The following is a 15,026-nucleotide window of genomic DNA, read 5'->3' as shown; positions in this document are numbered from 1 at the left end:
TTCAGACATTAATTTATTTTCTATCTGTTTGCATAAGTAAGTGTCAAGGATATTAGACTTATACGTGTTAGGGACCTTGGGACTGATGCCTGATACCACACAGAAATGGACTTGTACGTACGCCCTGAAGAAAAATAAGTATATGGTTTTGAATGCTAGAAACCCAAGGTTTGACCACTGGTGCCGAATCATCTGCTGAACACAACTGACTATGGGTAAATATTATTTATAAGTTCTACATGTCAACGAACTCACTCTTTATGATGATCTATCAGACTTTTTGTCAATGGTGGACTGGAATGTGCTGCCATTTTCAGCGGCCGATGAGGTTCTGCACTGGAAGGTCTAACAGGAATGTGAGTAAGTAATCCAATCCCATCCGTGGAGGTCACAGGAGTGGGTTGATGCAACCAAGGACTGGGAGAGTTCTATTCGAAGAAAAAGGTGTCAGACTTTAGCGACTAGAGAAAGCTAAACAACTGCATACTAATACTTAAATTACAAATTACAGCATATTTAAAAGGTGACATTTTCTAATTGCATATCATGAACAACGATCAGTTACAATTATATAGGGATTTTCCTATATAACCTAAGAAATTAATCAGCGTTAAAATAGAAATTTCCAGAAATCTGTTCAAGAAAGCACAACTAGAGGCCGGAGTATTGATAGCACAGTGGGGCAGGCCTTTGCCTTGCACTCAGCCGACAGACCCAGGTTCTAGCCCCAGCATTCCAATGGTCCCAGGCCTGCCTGGAGCAATTTCTAAGAGCTGAGCCAGAAGAAACCCAAGTGCAGACAGGCAAGGCCTCAAAACCAAAACTAACACTAAAACTAAGGGAAAAAAAAAAGAAAAAAGAAAAAAAAAAAAGGCAAGCAGATCTCAACATCACTAACATACAGACTTATAGATAAAATGTTACTAAAAGAAAACCACAGATTTACTATTCCTTAAAATTATAAGCTACCAGAAGTAGAAACTAAATCAAATTTATATGATAAATTTTGTCATTAAAATAATGAAGGGGCCAGAGATAGCACAGCAGTAGGGCATTTGCCTGGCATGCAGACAGACAGTGGTTCGAATCCCGGCATTGCATATGGTCCCACGAACCTGCCAGGAGTGATTTTGAGAACAGAACAAGGAATAACCCGATTGCTGCCAGGTTGAGACTCACAAACCAAAAACAAACAAACAAACAAACAAACAAAAAAAAAAAACAAAAGAACCTAATCAATTTACTTAAAATGGGCAGAAGATTACATTCTATATTCTGTTGAACCACTAAACTTTAACATAAAATTAACTGTTTTCCTTTTTTTTTTTTTTTTTTTGCTTTTTGGGCCACATGCAGTAACGCTCAGGGGTTTCTCCTGCCTCTGCGCTCAGAAATCGCTCCTGGCTTGGAGGACCATATTGGCACTGGGGAATTGAGCCCTGGTCTGTCCTAGGTTAACTGAGTGCAAGGCAAACGCCATACCGCTTGCGCCACCTCTCAGGCCCCATATACAGTTTTTCTTAGCACACTGTTGATAGAATATCTGGTGGCATCGATCTTCAGCTGAAACTCATAATTATCTAATTATGTCCTTAGGGATCGTTTCTATGCTATGACTTAGTAACATTCAAACGGTATACTTTGTTGAGTGCAGCAGTCAGATATGGGAAAAATGCAATCCTTATCTTTTAACAGAGTATATTCTTTCATCCCTAATACAAAGGAAGTACATTACTGCAATTATATATATAGAACTGTAAAAAATAGGCAAATTAAAAAATCGTTACAAAACATAAGTCTCAATGAGAGAAAAGAGCATCCATCAAATGTCTGAAAGGTTTTAATTAGCACTGCCAAAATACCTGAAACACCAAAACTGTAACCAATTAAGCCAAAGTTTTAAAATACAAAGTACCATGAAAGTTACTTCCTGTTATATGTTTTATGTTTTAACTTTACAAGGAAGATAGACATTTTTTGCTTAGACTATCAGACTTGTGCACATAACAAATAATAATCCAACAGCACCTCTTTTTCTGTGTAGTAAGCTGAACTAGTTAAAACTGTGCTCCTCGGAGGTTAAGGAGCTTGCCTAACTTGCAGCTGAGCTCATTTCAATCCCCAGGACCACAAAGGCCTGAGCAGCACAGAAGTGACTCCTGAGCACAAAGGAAGGAGCAGTCCTGAGCGTAACAGCTGGATGCAGCCCTACTTTCCCCAACTGCCGCTGGGTTGACTTTTCTTTCTTTGCAGTAACATTTCCTCTTCATAAACACAGAGACTAGAGAGTTACATAGCCTTAAACTTAATGACTTCCAACCATTTTCTTTTATCTGCTTTCCAGGGTTTGGAAGCTGTGAAAGACTTTGGAAGTTAGAGAGGAAGTATTTGCCAACTTAGGGTATGTGGGTCACCGGGCCTGTTCCAGTTCTGACAAAAATAAACTTATTAGTGACTCTGCTTTGTATCAACTGCAAACTAGGTAGGAACTCATCTACCAGAAATTTAACGGTGCGATTAGAAACAGGGCTGGAGGCTGATGGTCAAGCAAATTCTTCTACAATTGAGACCCTACAGATATCAAAATCTTGAGGATTCTGGCACAGAAAAGATTGTTGGGATAACTAGTGAATTTATTAAAGGTTAAAGTTCATAATGAAAGACCAAAAGGAGTTGACTTCTGCAGTGGGAGTGTATCACAAAAAATTTTTAAGAACTTGAACCAAACTAAGGTAAACAAACACAACTTGGGAATGACATCATAAACACACAGGATTACAATCTGTCAACATTGTCGTGTAAAACCGAACAGTTCCTCTAATACCTTTAGCATGAAGAATGGCATTTTTGATTCTACAGACACCGCCAAGGCTTCATGTAAGTAATCCACAATACATCAATGTCATGTAAGTAATCCAAATATATCAATTGGAGTTTATGCCCAGCTTGAAAAATGTCATAAATACTCATGTTGTGAGGTAGAACTCACTTCAGGTGACAGTAATGAACATGAATGGAATGGAATGGAATGAAGGAATGGACAGTAAAGTCCATTAACAGTTGAACACACAAGGAAAACGGAATATACACAAAGTGTATTCTGAAACAGCTTTCAAAAAGAAATTGTCATGTCCTATAGAATGGATGAGTCTTTAACATAACATGCTAAGGAAATAAGCCACAAAAGGAAAAGTTGTATTATTTGATTTTATCCCAAATATAATCAATCAGAAACAAAATTAAAAGGATAAGGACAAGAGGAAACGGCAAGAACTTGTCTTGACTGGGGCTGGAGAGATAGCATGGAGGTAAGGCGTTTACCTTTCATGCAGAAGGTCATTGGTTCGAATCCCGGCGTCCCATATGGTCCCCTATGCCTGCCAGGAGCAATTTCTGAGCACGGGGCCAGGAAAAACCCCTGAGCACTGCCAGGTGTGACCCAAAACCCACAAAAAAACAAAAATAAAAACAAAACAAAAACAAAAATAAAAAAAAAAAAATAAAGAATTTGTCTTGAACTTGTTGCAGTTCGTTTTGCAAGATGAAAGAAATGAGTCTTGGGGCCGGGCGGTGGCGCTAAAGGTAAGGTGCCTGCCTTGCCTGCGCTAGCCTTGGACGGACCGCGGTTCGATCCCCCGGTGTCCCATATGGTCCCCCAAGCCAGGAGCAACTTCTGAGCACATAGCCAAGAGTAACCCCTGAGCATTACCGGGTGTGGCCCAAAAATAAAATAAAAAAAAAATTAAAAAAAAAAAAAAAAAAAAAGAAATGAGTCTTATTGTATCACTTTCAATATTGCACCAGACAGAATCTCAACCCCAACATTTTTCATAAATGTCGGTCATCTTCGATCTTTTTTTTTTTTTTGGTTTTTGGGCCACACCCGTTTGACGCTCAGGGGTTACTCCTGGCTATGAGCTCAGAAATCGCCCCTGGCTTGGGGAGACCATATGGGACGCCAGGGGATCAAACCGCGGTCTGTCCTACGCTAGCGCTTGTAAGGCAGACACCTTACCTCTAGCGCCACTTTCCCGGCGATCTTCGATCTTGATGCCTTTTATGCACACAAAAGGTTTACACTCACAGCTTCCAATATTAGTATTATGTGGTTATTTGAGAACTCGTCTTTTAAGAAGAATTTAAGGGCTGGGGAGATAGCACAAAGGACTGAAACACTGACTCACAATGAGAATGCTTGGGTGCAATCTCCTGGTCCCCCAATGGCCCTATATAAACTCAGTGCCAGCAAAAATCTCTGAGAACTGCACTGTGTGGCTCCAAAAACAATAATAATTTAGTAATAATTATCAAAGCACCGTTTGCATATAAATTTTATCCCAGATTCTCCTTTAATTATTTGCTCAAAAATAATTTTGGACTATTAATAACATAAGTAGCTACGAGGACCCTCGGTCGTCGTAAGATATATTAAAAACCACCAAAACCAGTTCTACACCCCTTGAAGTTGGCTTAAAATTCTTTTCTGAGCTTTCAGCTGCCATTCGCTCCAAAATTTGCAGTTTCGGTAACTGGAATAAGTTAGCAACCTCGCAAAGTTCTAAGCTACCTTGAAAGAAGTCTGAAAAATCAAACGCTTAATTCAAACAAGCAACTGTTACTACGTAGTGTTGACCGACCAGTACAACATCGGCGGGCCCAGCACAACTTACCCTCCTCAACGAAGATTCGGCATTCACTGCGTTTTCTGGGTGAACCCACTTGGAGGACGGGAGACCAAGCCCTGAGTACGCGTGCGTTCCATTCGGATATTGCCAAATAATCGGGTAGAGCCCCAACTGACCGTATGACGCGGACGGGTGAGCTTGTCCAAGAAGATGAGGCGACTGATGCTGCAGCAACTGTTGCTGCTGCTGGTGGGCCAGCGCCAAGTGGCTCAGGCTGCTGGCGTGGGCGGTCTCTAGCCGCGAGTGGCCCAGCAGGGAGGCGGGGGGCACTCCAGGCAGCACAGCTGGCAGCAGGTGGGGGTGATGGACAGAGTGGTGCGGGCCGCTGGTCAGCGGGTGCGCGTTCATGGCCGGCAACGGCGTCTGGCCGGACGAGCCGGCCAACAGGTGCGGGGCGGGGGTTAAGGCAGGATGATGAGTCCCTGGGTTGAGACAGGCTCGGTGCGATGAAGAATGCAGAGGGAAGGGGTGCTGGCTTAAGAAAGGGGAAATGGGGCTCGCTCCCGTGTCTGACCCGATAAGCGCAGGATCCCTGTAAACAGTGAAATGCTCGTTTTTATCGATGATGAGGGGACTCTTGGTGGATTCCAGCGCGCTGCCTCGAGAAGAAACTGGGTGGAAGCTGCATCTGGTGAGCTCGTGCTCGATCTTGCTGGCCAGTCTTCTCTCACCGGCAGCTTGGTTGTTGACGTAAGCGGCCTTCGTCTTCACAGAATCGGGAGAATGGGCAACTTTAGCTTTGACCACCTCAGGAGAGGGGTTGGATTTAGCTTTGTGCACATCCACCGAAGCGCTAAGCTTGGGTTTGACTGTCTCTGGGGGGGGACTTCGCTTAGGAAGTTTATCTTCTGTGCCAGACACTCCACTGACAGACATGTAAGGGACGTACTGGTTTTTCTCTTTTTCCATATTCAGATGATCGTTTCCTGAAGTATTCCGGACACTCGGTTGGGTTAAATCCACTTTAGCCATGTCACCGACCCACCGTGGGTCGGAATCTTGTTTGGAGGTTTCCAGGTATTTTGCATTCACAAGGGAATATTTTGAATCACTCACATTAGGATCCATTCTTTGAACTGCCGGAAGGCCAAAGGAACTTGCATTTTCCGGAACTACCTTTTCTGCATTCGTGTCACTTGTAATATCAATAACGCATTTTGGGGTAGGTGGTCTGGACACAAATTTCTCCTTTGGTGGTAATTCCGCTGCATGTGTTTTATCAGTATTGTAATCCTGGAGAAGTAAATCATTCCGGTTATGCTCGGGAAGTGCTGACTGCTCTGATGAATGAGTCATGAGTTTTTCCTGAAGCTGAGAGTCAGCACACTTTTGCTTTTCTTCCTCAAGCTTTTTATCCTCCTGCCCTTGATCCCAAGAAGTCTGGTGGTCCATCAGTGTCTCCTCTCCCATCTTTTCATGAGTCTGCGATTTCCCTTCGCCGTTCACCTTTGAAATGTTTTTCGTTTTTAACTCGTTCTCTAGCTTCTGTTCTGAGGAATTATTTAGTACCCTCTTATTTGAGTTTTCTGAATCGCTGCTCTCAGAAAAGTCTGAAACAGTGTCAGTGCGCAGTCTCTTCATATTTAGTTTCTTCTCATCCTCCTCGGGAAGTTTCCGTCTTTTGCTCATCAATGGCTTATTTTTACCTTTAGGATTTTCTGCAACATTAAGAAAAAATAGGTCTTATTTTCCATATCATATTAAGCAAGCAAACTGTGGACATATGCTTTTTATTCTCATTTCTTAAAAAATAAAAAGTGGGGGCTGGCCAACACAGGACAGACTCCCATTAGAATCCTGGCATCAGATCTGGTCCTGTCCCCCCAGCCTGCCAGGAGCAATCCCTGAGGGCCGCCAGGTGTGACTCATATAAAATAAGAGGTGGTCCTACCTCCTCTTCCTATATAATCATGCTTCTCCTCCTTCACTTTCTCTTCATCTGGTATACTGCTATCTGAGCCCTTCCTCTTATTCGGGCGTGCATTTCTTGGCTGCTGGTGTGCATTCTGTTTTGGTACAGCAGCTTGGGAGTTCATTGCTGGTCTCGGACTGTTTGCTTGGGCACGCGTATAATGACCCTAAAATGACCAAGGAACGATGGCTTTTGATTAATAACGACGACAATGAACACCCGGGGACAATACCTTGCATAAAAACTCAGCACTAACAATATACGTACGTGAACAGTGTTACTATTTTGACAGGCACGAGACCTCCGTCGTGATGTAATGCCAATATTTTCACCTTTTAACAGAGAGTGAACAACATCATCTAGAAAGGTCATTTGAACCATAGAAGGATCGACATTCTGTGGTTCTAGTACCTAATGCAGGAGACAAGACGAAGGGAAAAATTAATTTCTGTCAGCTCAATCAACAGAATACTGTACCATCTTGATTGGGTAAAAATGCTTACAAGCCAACTTGCGGACCCTTAATGCTAAGATGTGGCCACGCTTATCATTGAAATATTTTAATCAAGGGACCAGAGCGATAGATAGCACAGCAGGTAGGGTATTTGCCTCACACGAGGTCGACCTGGGTTCAATCCCTGGCACTGCTAGGAGTAATTCCAGAGTGCAGAGCCAGGAGTAACCAAACGCTACTGAGTGTGGCTCAAAAGCAATAAATAAATGAATATTAAGATTAAAGATTAGAAACATTTCTGTCAGCTGGGGCAATAATGCAACAGATATGGGTCATTGGACTTGCAAATGAGCGACCAGAGTTCAATTCTGGCATCCTATATGGTTCCCAGAGCCCACCATGAATCATTCCTAAGGCCTCTAGAGCTAAGAACACTCTGAGGACCACCATGTGTGGCACAATTATGGGGGAAAATTATCCCCTTGAAACCTGCTTAATCTGCTAGCCGAAAGTTAAAAATGATATACAAATTTCAAGCACAAACCTTTAAAAATGAATAAAAGAAGGACACCTTCATAAAATGCGTTTTAAAAACAAGACATTTTTTTGTTGTTGTTGTTTTGGTTTTTTGGTTTTTGGGCCACACCCGGTGACACCCAGTGACACTCAGGGGTTACTCCTGGCTATGCGCTCAGAAGTCGCTCCTGGCTTGGGGGACCATATGGGACACCGGGGGATCGAACCGCGGTCCGTCCTAGGCTAGCGCAGGCAAGGCAGGCATCTTACTTCTAGCGCCACCACCCGGCCCCCAAACAAGACATTTCTATTCACCAGAGTGACAGCACAATAAGGCAAGGTGTTTTTGCCTTGTACATGGCCAACTCGAGTTCGATCCCTGGCATCCCATGGGGTCCCTTAAACCTACCAGGAGTAACCAACCCCTGAGCATCACGAGGTGTGGGCTAAAATTAAACAAACCAAACCAAAAAAAAAAAAAAAAGGCGGAAAAATGACAGCGTTAACTTACTGATCGGAGGGGTATAAGACATCTGAATTGTAAATATTTCTTTTCAAAATTATCAACGATGATTTTACCTGATCATTCATAACGATCATGGTGCGAGTGAAGAGGTCATGTTGAGTGATTATGCCAGTAAACCACTGGGTGGCGGAATCCTGTCTATACACTCTTACTCTGTAGCCATTTAAGGAATAAGGACCTTAAAAAAAACACACACACAAGCAACAGGTCACTTACACAGACCAAGTTTCATTGAAGAACTGTTAGAGGAAATGAAATGATTAAACAGCTCAGGAATAAGATCTAGATCTTCAAGAACTAGATCAATACGTATTCAAGAGATATAACATACAAATCTCCAAGAAATCTATTAATTCGAGGCTAGACAGAGAGTACAAGAGGCAAGGTTCATGCTCCGCGGGGAGCTGCCAAGCTCTTTTGATCCCTGAACCTGCAACGGCCTTTCCCCAGAACAACCAGCAGTGACCCCTGGCATGGAACAGGGATAAGTCTGGCAAAAACAGAAATAACGAGTAATTATGGGTCTTCTGGTAAAGTCTTTACTATTCTAACTGCTGAAACTTTCCTGTAGCGACTATAAAATAAAGTGTGCACATAAAAAAAGAAGAGGGGGGCAACTTGAGAGACATTACAATGGGTAGAGCATCTGTCTTGTCTGTGGCCGACCTGGGTTCACCTCCTCAGCACCCCCTAGGATCCCCCCCCAAGCCCACCAGAACTGATCCCTGATTGCTGAGCAGCCCTCAGCAGTACTAGAAGTGGCCTGTAAAAACCACAAAATCTAGAACTATAATGTATTCTCCATTAATTTTGTAGTTACTGCTTTTGAGTCTTAAGCCATACCTGGAGATGATCAGGTTACTCCTAGCTCTGCATTCAGGAACTAGTCCTAGTGGGATGCCAGGGGTTCAACTTGAGTTGGGTTACATGCAAGGTAAGAGCCCTACCCTCTGACCCTCTAATATATATATTTGGTTTTTGAACCACACCACCCTGCGGTGCTCAGGGGTTACTCCTGGCTCTGCACTCAGAAATCGCTCCTGGCAGGCTCAGGGAACCATAAGAAATGCCGGGGATCAAACCCAGTTCTGTCCCAGGTTGTCTGTATGCAAGGCAAACGCCCTACCCCTGTGCTATCGCTCCGGCCCCCTCTAATAAATTTTAAGTTGATACTTTCTTCCATAGTTTCTGAAGCATTCAAGGTACCCATTAGTGGCTTTAGTCTGCTGAGAACAATCTAAAATACACCTAAGTTCACATATGTAGAAAGTATTTCTTATGTCTTACAAACGAAAATATTTTAGAGTCAAAACGACTATACAAACTCTATAGGGCTAGAGAAATAGTACAGCAGCAAGTAGGGGGCTTACTATGCACACTGCCGACTTAGGTTCAAAACCCAGCAACCCACGACGTCCTCGGAGATTGTCTAGAATGATCCTGCAGCAAGCACAGCTACATGTAGCCCCCACAAAGCAATAAACAAATTATAGTGTAAGGTTCCCTATTAATGTTTGAGTAATACTTAAAACACAGACTAACTCCAAACACCTTTTTTGTTTGGTTGGTTTGGGGCCCCACCTGGTGGTGCTCGGGAGTTACTTCTGGCTCTGTGCTCAGAAATCGCTCCTGGCAGACTCAGGGACATGTCCAGGTCAGCTGTGTGCAAAAAGAAACTGCCCTAGCCACTGTGTATGGCTCCAGTCCCATAACAACAAATTTTGATACTCATTCACATCCAGCATTACATATTTCTATTCAGGATGAAGGGGAACTAAAGGATCCTAATCTATTAACATAAGAATAAACTGAGAAAGTAAAAGTTGTTCAATAAGTATAAGCTATGGGGACCAGAGAGAGTGCAGCCGGTAGAAGCTAACTTCTTTGAACCCCGAGTGGGGAGCCAGGAGTAAACCCTGAGCAGTGACAAGTGTGAGACAAACACCAAACAAATTAAAATTTAAACAGAAAGCACAAGTATAAGCCTGATTTGATTTCTTGAGTTAAAACACTGCCGATGAGGTAACTCAAGGGACTGGACAGAATGCATATTTTCCAGATATCTAGGCGGTCCAGATTCAAAGCCTGGCAAGAACACTCAAGCATCACTGAGCAGTACCTCAGTAAAGGTGGGAGAGGCTTCAAATCACCAATCCCTCACCCCCCCCCCCCAAAAAAAAAACTCAAGGAAAGAGTACAAGAGAGATAAATGAAACGTTCAAACCACAACCATTGTGGCTATCATCTAGACTTCCCTAGTTAAAAAATAAAATAATTCAGAAATATATATATGAAAGAAATGGAATCCTCAATGCAGTCATCTAATTTTCTGTTTTGGGGCCACACCGGGCAGTATTAAGGGGTTACTCCTACCTCTGTGCTGAGGAAATCATATGCTGGAATCAAACCCAGGTTGGCCATCTACAAGGCAATTCTCTACGCATTGTGCTATCACTCCGGTCCTCAAAAAGTATCTGATTTTGGGCCCGGAGAGATAGCACAGCGGCGTTTGCCTTGCAAGCAGCCGATCCAGAACCTAAGGTGGTTGGTTCGAATCCCGGTGTCCCATAGGGTCCCCCGTGCCTGCCAGGAGCTATTTCTGAGCAGACAACCAGGAGTAACCCCTGAGCACCGCTGGGTGTGGCCCAAAAACCAAAAAAAAAAAAAAGTATCTGATTTTGTAAAAGGCAAAAAAAGAAGGGGGAGGTGGGGGAACCTATTCAGACCAAGAGTAGCATGGTAGCTTGTTCCCGATGTTGCTTTGGGGTTACTCCTGAATCTGCATTCAGGAATCACTCCTGGAGGTGCCCGGAGAACCACAAGGGCTGCCAGGGACCAAACAAGGGCTGGCGGCATTCCAAGTCCAATGCTATCGCTCCAGCACCCGGCAGCTCTGCTTAAGAAGGAACGTGGTGAGATGTAAAACCTGATGGAAGCTTTAATACAGGAATGCGACCGGGACAGCATCTGCCTGGATTTAATAGCTACGAGGCTGGGAGGTGGGCAGAGTTAAGTCACCAGACTATTATTCTACTTTGTATGATTCTCCATGTAAAGGATTTTACGAGGCCGGAGAGAGAGCACAGCTGCTCCCAGTGCACTCGCCTTGGCACTCCATATGATTCGCGAAGCCCCCCAGGAGTTAGCCCCGAGTTCAGAGCCAGAAGTTAGCTGGGGCTCTCAAATGAACAAAAAATTCTAAAAATTCGGCAAACGGGGGCCAGAGCATTTGGACAATGGGTGGGTTTGATCGACAGCGTCACATATGGTGCCATTCCCCACCCCCCTCGCCCTGAGCACCACTGGCCTTGGCCGGGCCCCAAACACAAACAAACAGCACCAAAGAAAGATTTAGCAAGCAGACCAATGTACAGATTTAAGTTTTTCTCTGGTTCCCCAAGACCTGCAGGGGCGATCTCTGGCCAGAGTAAGAAGTAAACCCTCGGGCACTGCACCCATGACCCCCAAACCAAAGCAAACAAAAACAGCAACAAGTCTGATACTAGTGTTGAGGTCACTGCAGAGGAAGGTCACCAAAATAGACTGACCACTTTTATCAGATAGCAGCAGCATTCTTCAAAGGAAATCAATTCTGACTCTGGGCAATCCTCTCCTACAAACACTTCCTCCTCCAGGAAGGGCACGCCTAAAACATTCTGTAATATGGAAAGTTCCAACCAACACCTAAGTGGCTAGAATAGATTTGTCAGGTTTCAGCTCCAATGAATGAGCAAACGAGATATTATCAACTGCCTACTTCAATCACTAGGCTCTTGTGATTGTCTCTGAACTATACATAATTCACAATATTACAAGGTCTCCATGTTGTATTGTATGTTGTCAAACAACATACAGATGACAAAGCATAGATTCTCTGTCCCGTGACCAAAAATATAACTGGAATTGTTACCTTGCATAAAAATCTCCTGAACCTTCTGCTGCTTTACCCAGACTTTCACTTCCTCCCGAAGTTGTGGGTTGTCCCTGAGAACTGGGTTTAGGCTGTCTAGGTCGTCCTAGAATTATAGATTAAAAGAAAAGATCTGTATTAAATGCATTCTACCATTCATGTCCCTAACTTTCCCTCGGATACATTCCAAGGCTTAAAGAAGGTGTTGGGGCGGTAGGCACAGGCAATCAAAGAGGGAGGAAGGGAAGAAAATAAGGAGTAAGGAGCTTTAATCACACAGATCAGGCTTCATTTCTTCTCTTAAGTCTATCCGAGTAAAATTTTTCCTTCTCATCAACACAACTTTAATAAATTTACTGGGCTAAAGCACACGTCTTACACAACCAATCGGTTTTGCTCTCCAGCATCCCACGTGGTCCATGGGAGCACCGCCAGGAGTGGTTTCCATGTGCAGAGCTAGGAGTAGCACCTGAGCATAGCTGGGGGTGGACCCCAAACAAAAACAAAGATTTATTTTGAGAATAAGGGTATTAGGAATAGCTTAGAGAGCACTTGCCTTGTGCGCGACAAACTTGGGATCAAAACACAGCACCTGAGCTCAGCTAATAGTGTGTGCAGAGCCCAGGAATAAGCCATGGGCAGTACAGAGTGTGGCCCCCAAATAAAAACAGACTCAAACAAAAATCAAGACTTATTCTGTATTTTTATAATTCCATTTTGATCAACAATGACGTACCTAGTGATGCCATGAGGCACTAAGAAATGGCTTTTCAGTATGATCTATGTCCCTCATACAATACACTAAAATGCTACTTTGCAGCATAAGGAAATAAACACTAGTGAAAAGTAGGCCAAAAGGTTCATTTAGAAGAGAATTCCTATCACAAGTTCTGTTGTTAAGAAAGTTTAGAGCGGGGCTGGGCGGTGGCGCTAAAGGTAAGGTGCCTGCCTTGCCTGCACTAGCCTTGGACGGACTGCGGTTCAATCCCCCGGTGTCCCATATGTCCCCCAAGCCAGGAGCAACTTCTGAGCACATAGCCAGGAGTAACCCCTGAACGTCACTAGGTGTGGCCCAAAAACAAAACAAAACCAAAAAAAAAAAAAAGAAAGTTTAGAGCAGGGGCCGGAGAGATAGCACGGAGGTAAGGTGTTTGCCTTGCATGCAGAAGGACAGTGGCTCGAATTCCAGCATCCCATATGGTCCCCCGAGCCTGCCAGGAGCGATTTCTGAGCAGATAGCCAGGAGTAACCCGCCGGGTATGGCCCAAAAACCAAAAAAAAAAGAAAAAAAAAGAAAAAAGAAAATTTAGAGCAGGGGTCTCAAACTCGCGTCCGGTCCGTACAACATTTTGTGGCCCTGCCCTAGAGGAATCTTTTTTAGTTTTGTTTTGTTCAAGGCTTACTATTGACTTTGCACTCACGGATCACCCCGACTTTGCTTCCTGTGGCCCCCAGGCAAATTGAGCTTGAGACCCCTGGTTTAGAGCAACTTCCGGCTTTACTTTTCTTTAAGAAGATGCTACATGCTTAACAACCTCATCATTTCAAGAATGAAAAATATCCCAGGGGGCAGGTAGATGGCTTAAAAAAGGGTTGAAGCACATTTGCAATTTATGGTTCCCTGAGCAGCAAGCCAGTAGTGCCCCTCAACAGTGCTAATTGTGGTCCAATCATCCCCACCAAAAAGAGAGAGAGAGAGAGAGAGAGAGAGAGAGAGAGAGAGAGAGAGAGAGAGAGAGAGAGAGAGAGAGAGAGAAGAGAGAGAAAGAAAATATGGAATGTTAGATTTTCTTACTACCTTCAACTGGTTAGCAGTGTAGTCTGATAAACGAAGAAAATTCTATTCCCCAAGGAAACCATGTTTTTTAGCTACCAGAAGCTGAAACTCTTTCTCACCATACCTGTCCAAGCTTAACTTGAAATATTAAAAGCTTAACTTTGGATTTTAAGGTCTATACAATCAGTTCCTTATTTAGACATTTCACACCTTAAAACTACTGGGCTATTGTTCAACGCTTCTATTTTATTCAACAGGTTACATAAAAGATGAAGGTGAGGGATGACAATGTTTAAGAGAGAAAGCATTAAATTCTCTCAAGAATAACTTGAGGTCAATGAGGATGGGTCAGAGGGTTGGAAAACAGGCCCTACAGGCAAAGACGGAGGGCACCAAACCACCAACCAGTCATGCAGGGATGAGTAATCACAAGGGATACCCACATCATCAGAGCCCAAAGACAGACCCTTTTTAGTGGAAAAGTACCACCATTAAACGGACCATTTCAGTATGTTCATTAAAATGATCTTAATTAGATCATATCTCTTGGTAAAAATATCATCTATGAACCAGTCCTAATATCTATTCTGTCCTTTCCATCTTAATCACGCCATAAGACAGCTCAGAAATGACTGAAACTAGTTTTTCTTCTTTTTATTATGGTTTCTGGGCCACATGCAGGCTAACAGCACCGTACTTTCTCTCCAGCTGCTGATTTTCTTAAATTATAAAATTCCGAATTGTTGCATCAAATAATTAAGGATGGGGCTGGATGGCGGCGGATGGCGATGGATTTCTTTCTGCCATCCCAGGCCACGCCACGTGGCTCCGCAACCCCATCCAGCCGGCCGGTCCCAGGCCCAGGTGAAAGGCGGAAATCAGACTTATCCAGAGACAGGCATCAGGAAGCATTAACTTTATTCATTCCCTATTCACCACATGTGTGTGGCCTATCTCATAACCTTTTAAGCATTCAGCCATTCTAGGCTAGCCCTGCCTCTTAACCCTTTCAGCCATCTTCCCTTTGGGCTCCATGCTGGTCAAAGACCAGAACACAGAGGCCCCAAAGCCAGCGAGCTCAGCAGGGCCGAAAGAGCCGAATTCCCTAGGTTCAAGGCTTATCTAACTTTTCCAAGACCCCTCCCAGGAATGGGCCGGGTCTTGCAGGTAAGGTCACACCTAATATCCGGTTCCCAAGACCCCTCCCAGAAACGGGTGGGTCTTAGGTATCTACACCAAATCCAGG

General features: G+C 43.8%; 1 protein-coding gene across 1 annotated transcript in view; it reads right to left on the bottom strand.

The window, feature by feature from the left end:
• Positions 1-15,026, bottom strand: part of JMJD1C (jumonji domain containing 1C) — a 191,779-nt gene that overhangs the window by 33,574 nt on the left and 143,179 nt on the right. Inside the window, exons 4-9 of the mRNA XM_049790618.1 lie at positions 12,004-12,109; positions 8,147-8,271; positions 6,865-7,008; positions 6,577-6,763; positions 4,671-6,343; positions 256-428 (exon numbers count right to left, since the gene is read on the bottom strand). Coding sequence (XP_049646575.1) covers positions 256-428; positions 4,671-6,343; positions 6,577-6,763; positions 6,865-7,008; positions 8,147-8,271; positions 12,004-12,010 — 2,309 coding nt within the window. The 5' untranslated portion in view covers positions 12,011-12,109. The remainder of the gene's footprint in view (positions 1-255; positions 429-4,670; positions 6,344-6,576; positions 6,764-6,864; positions 7,009-8,146; positions 8,272-12,003; positions 12,110-15,026) is intronic.

The sequence above is a fragment of the Suncus etruscus genome, chromosome 17, assembly GCF_024139225.1.
Source record: "Suncus etruscus isolate mSunEtr1 chromosome 17, mSunEtr1.pri.cur, whole genome shotgun sequence".
Lineage (NCBI taxonomy): Eukaryota > Metazoa > Chordata > Mammalia > Eulipotyphla > Soricidae > Suncus > Suncus etruscus.
Note: the sequence above shows the minus strand (reverse complement) of the source record. Positions and strands in the feature narration are given on the sequence as shown.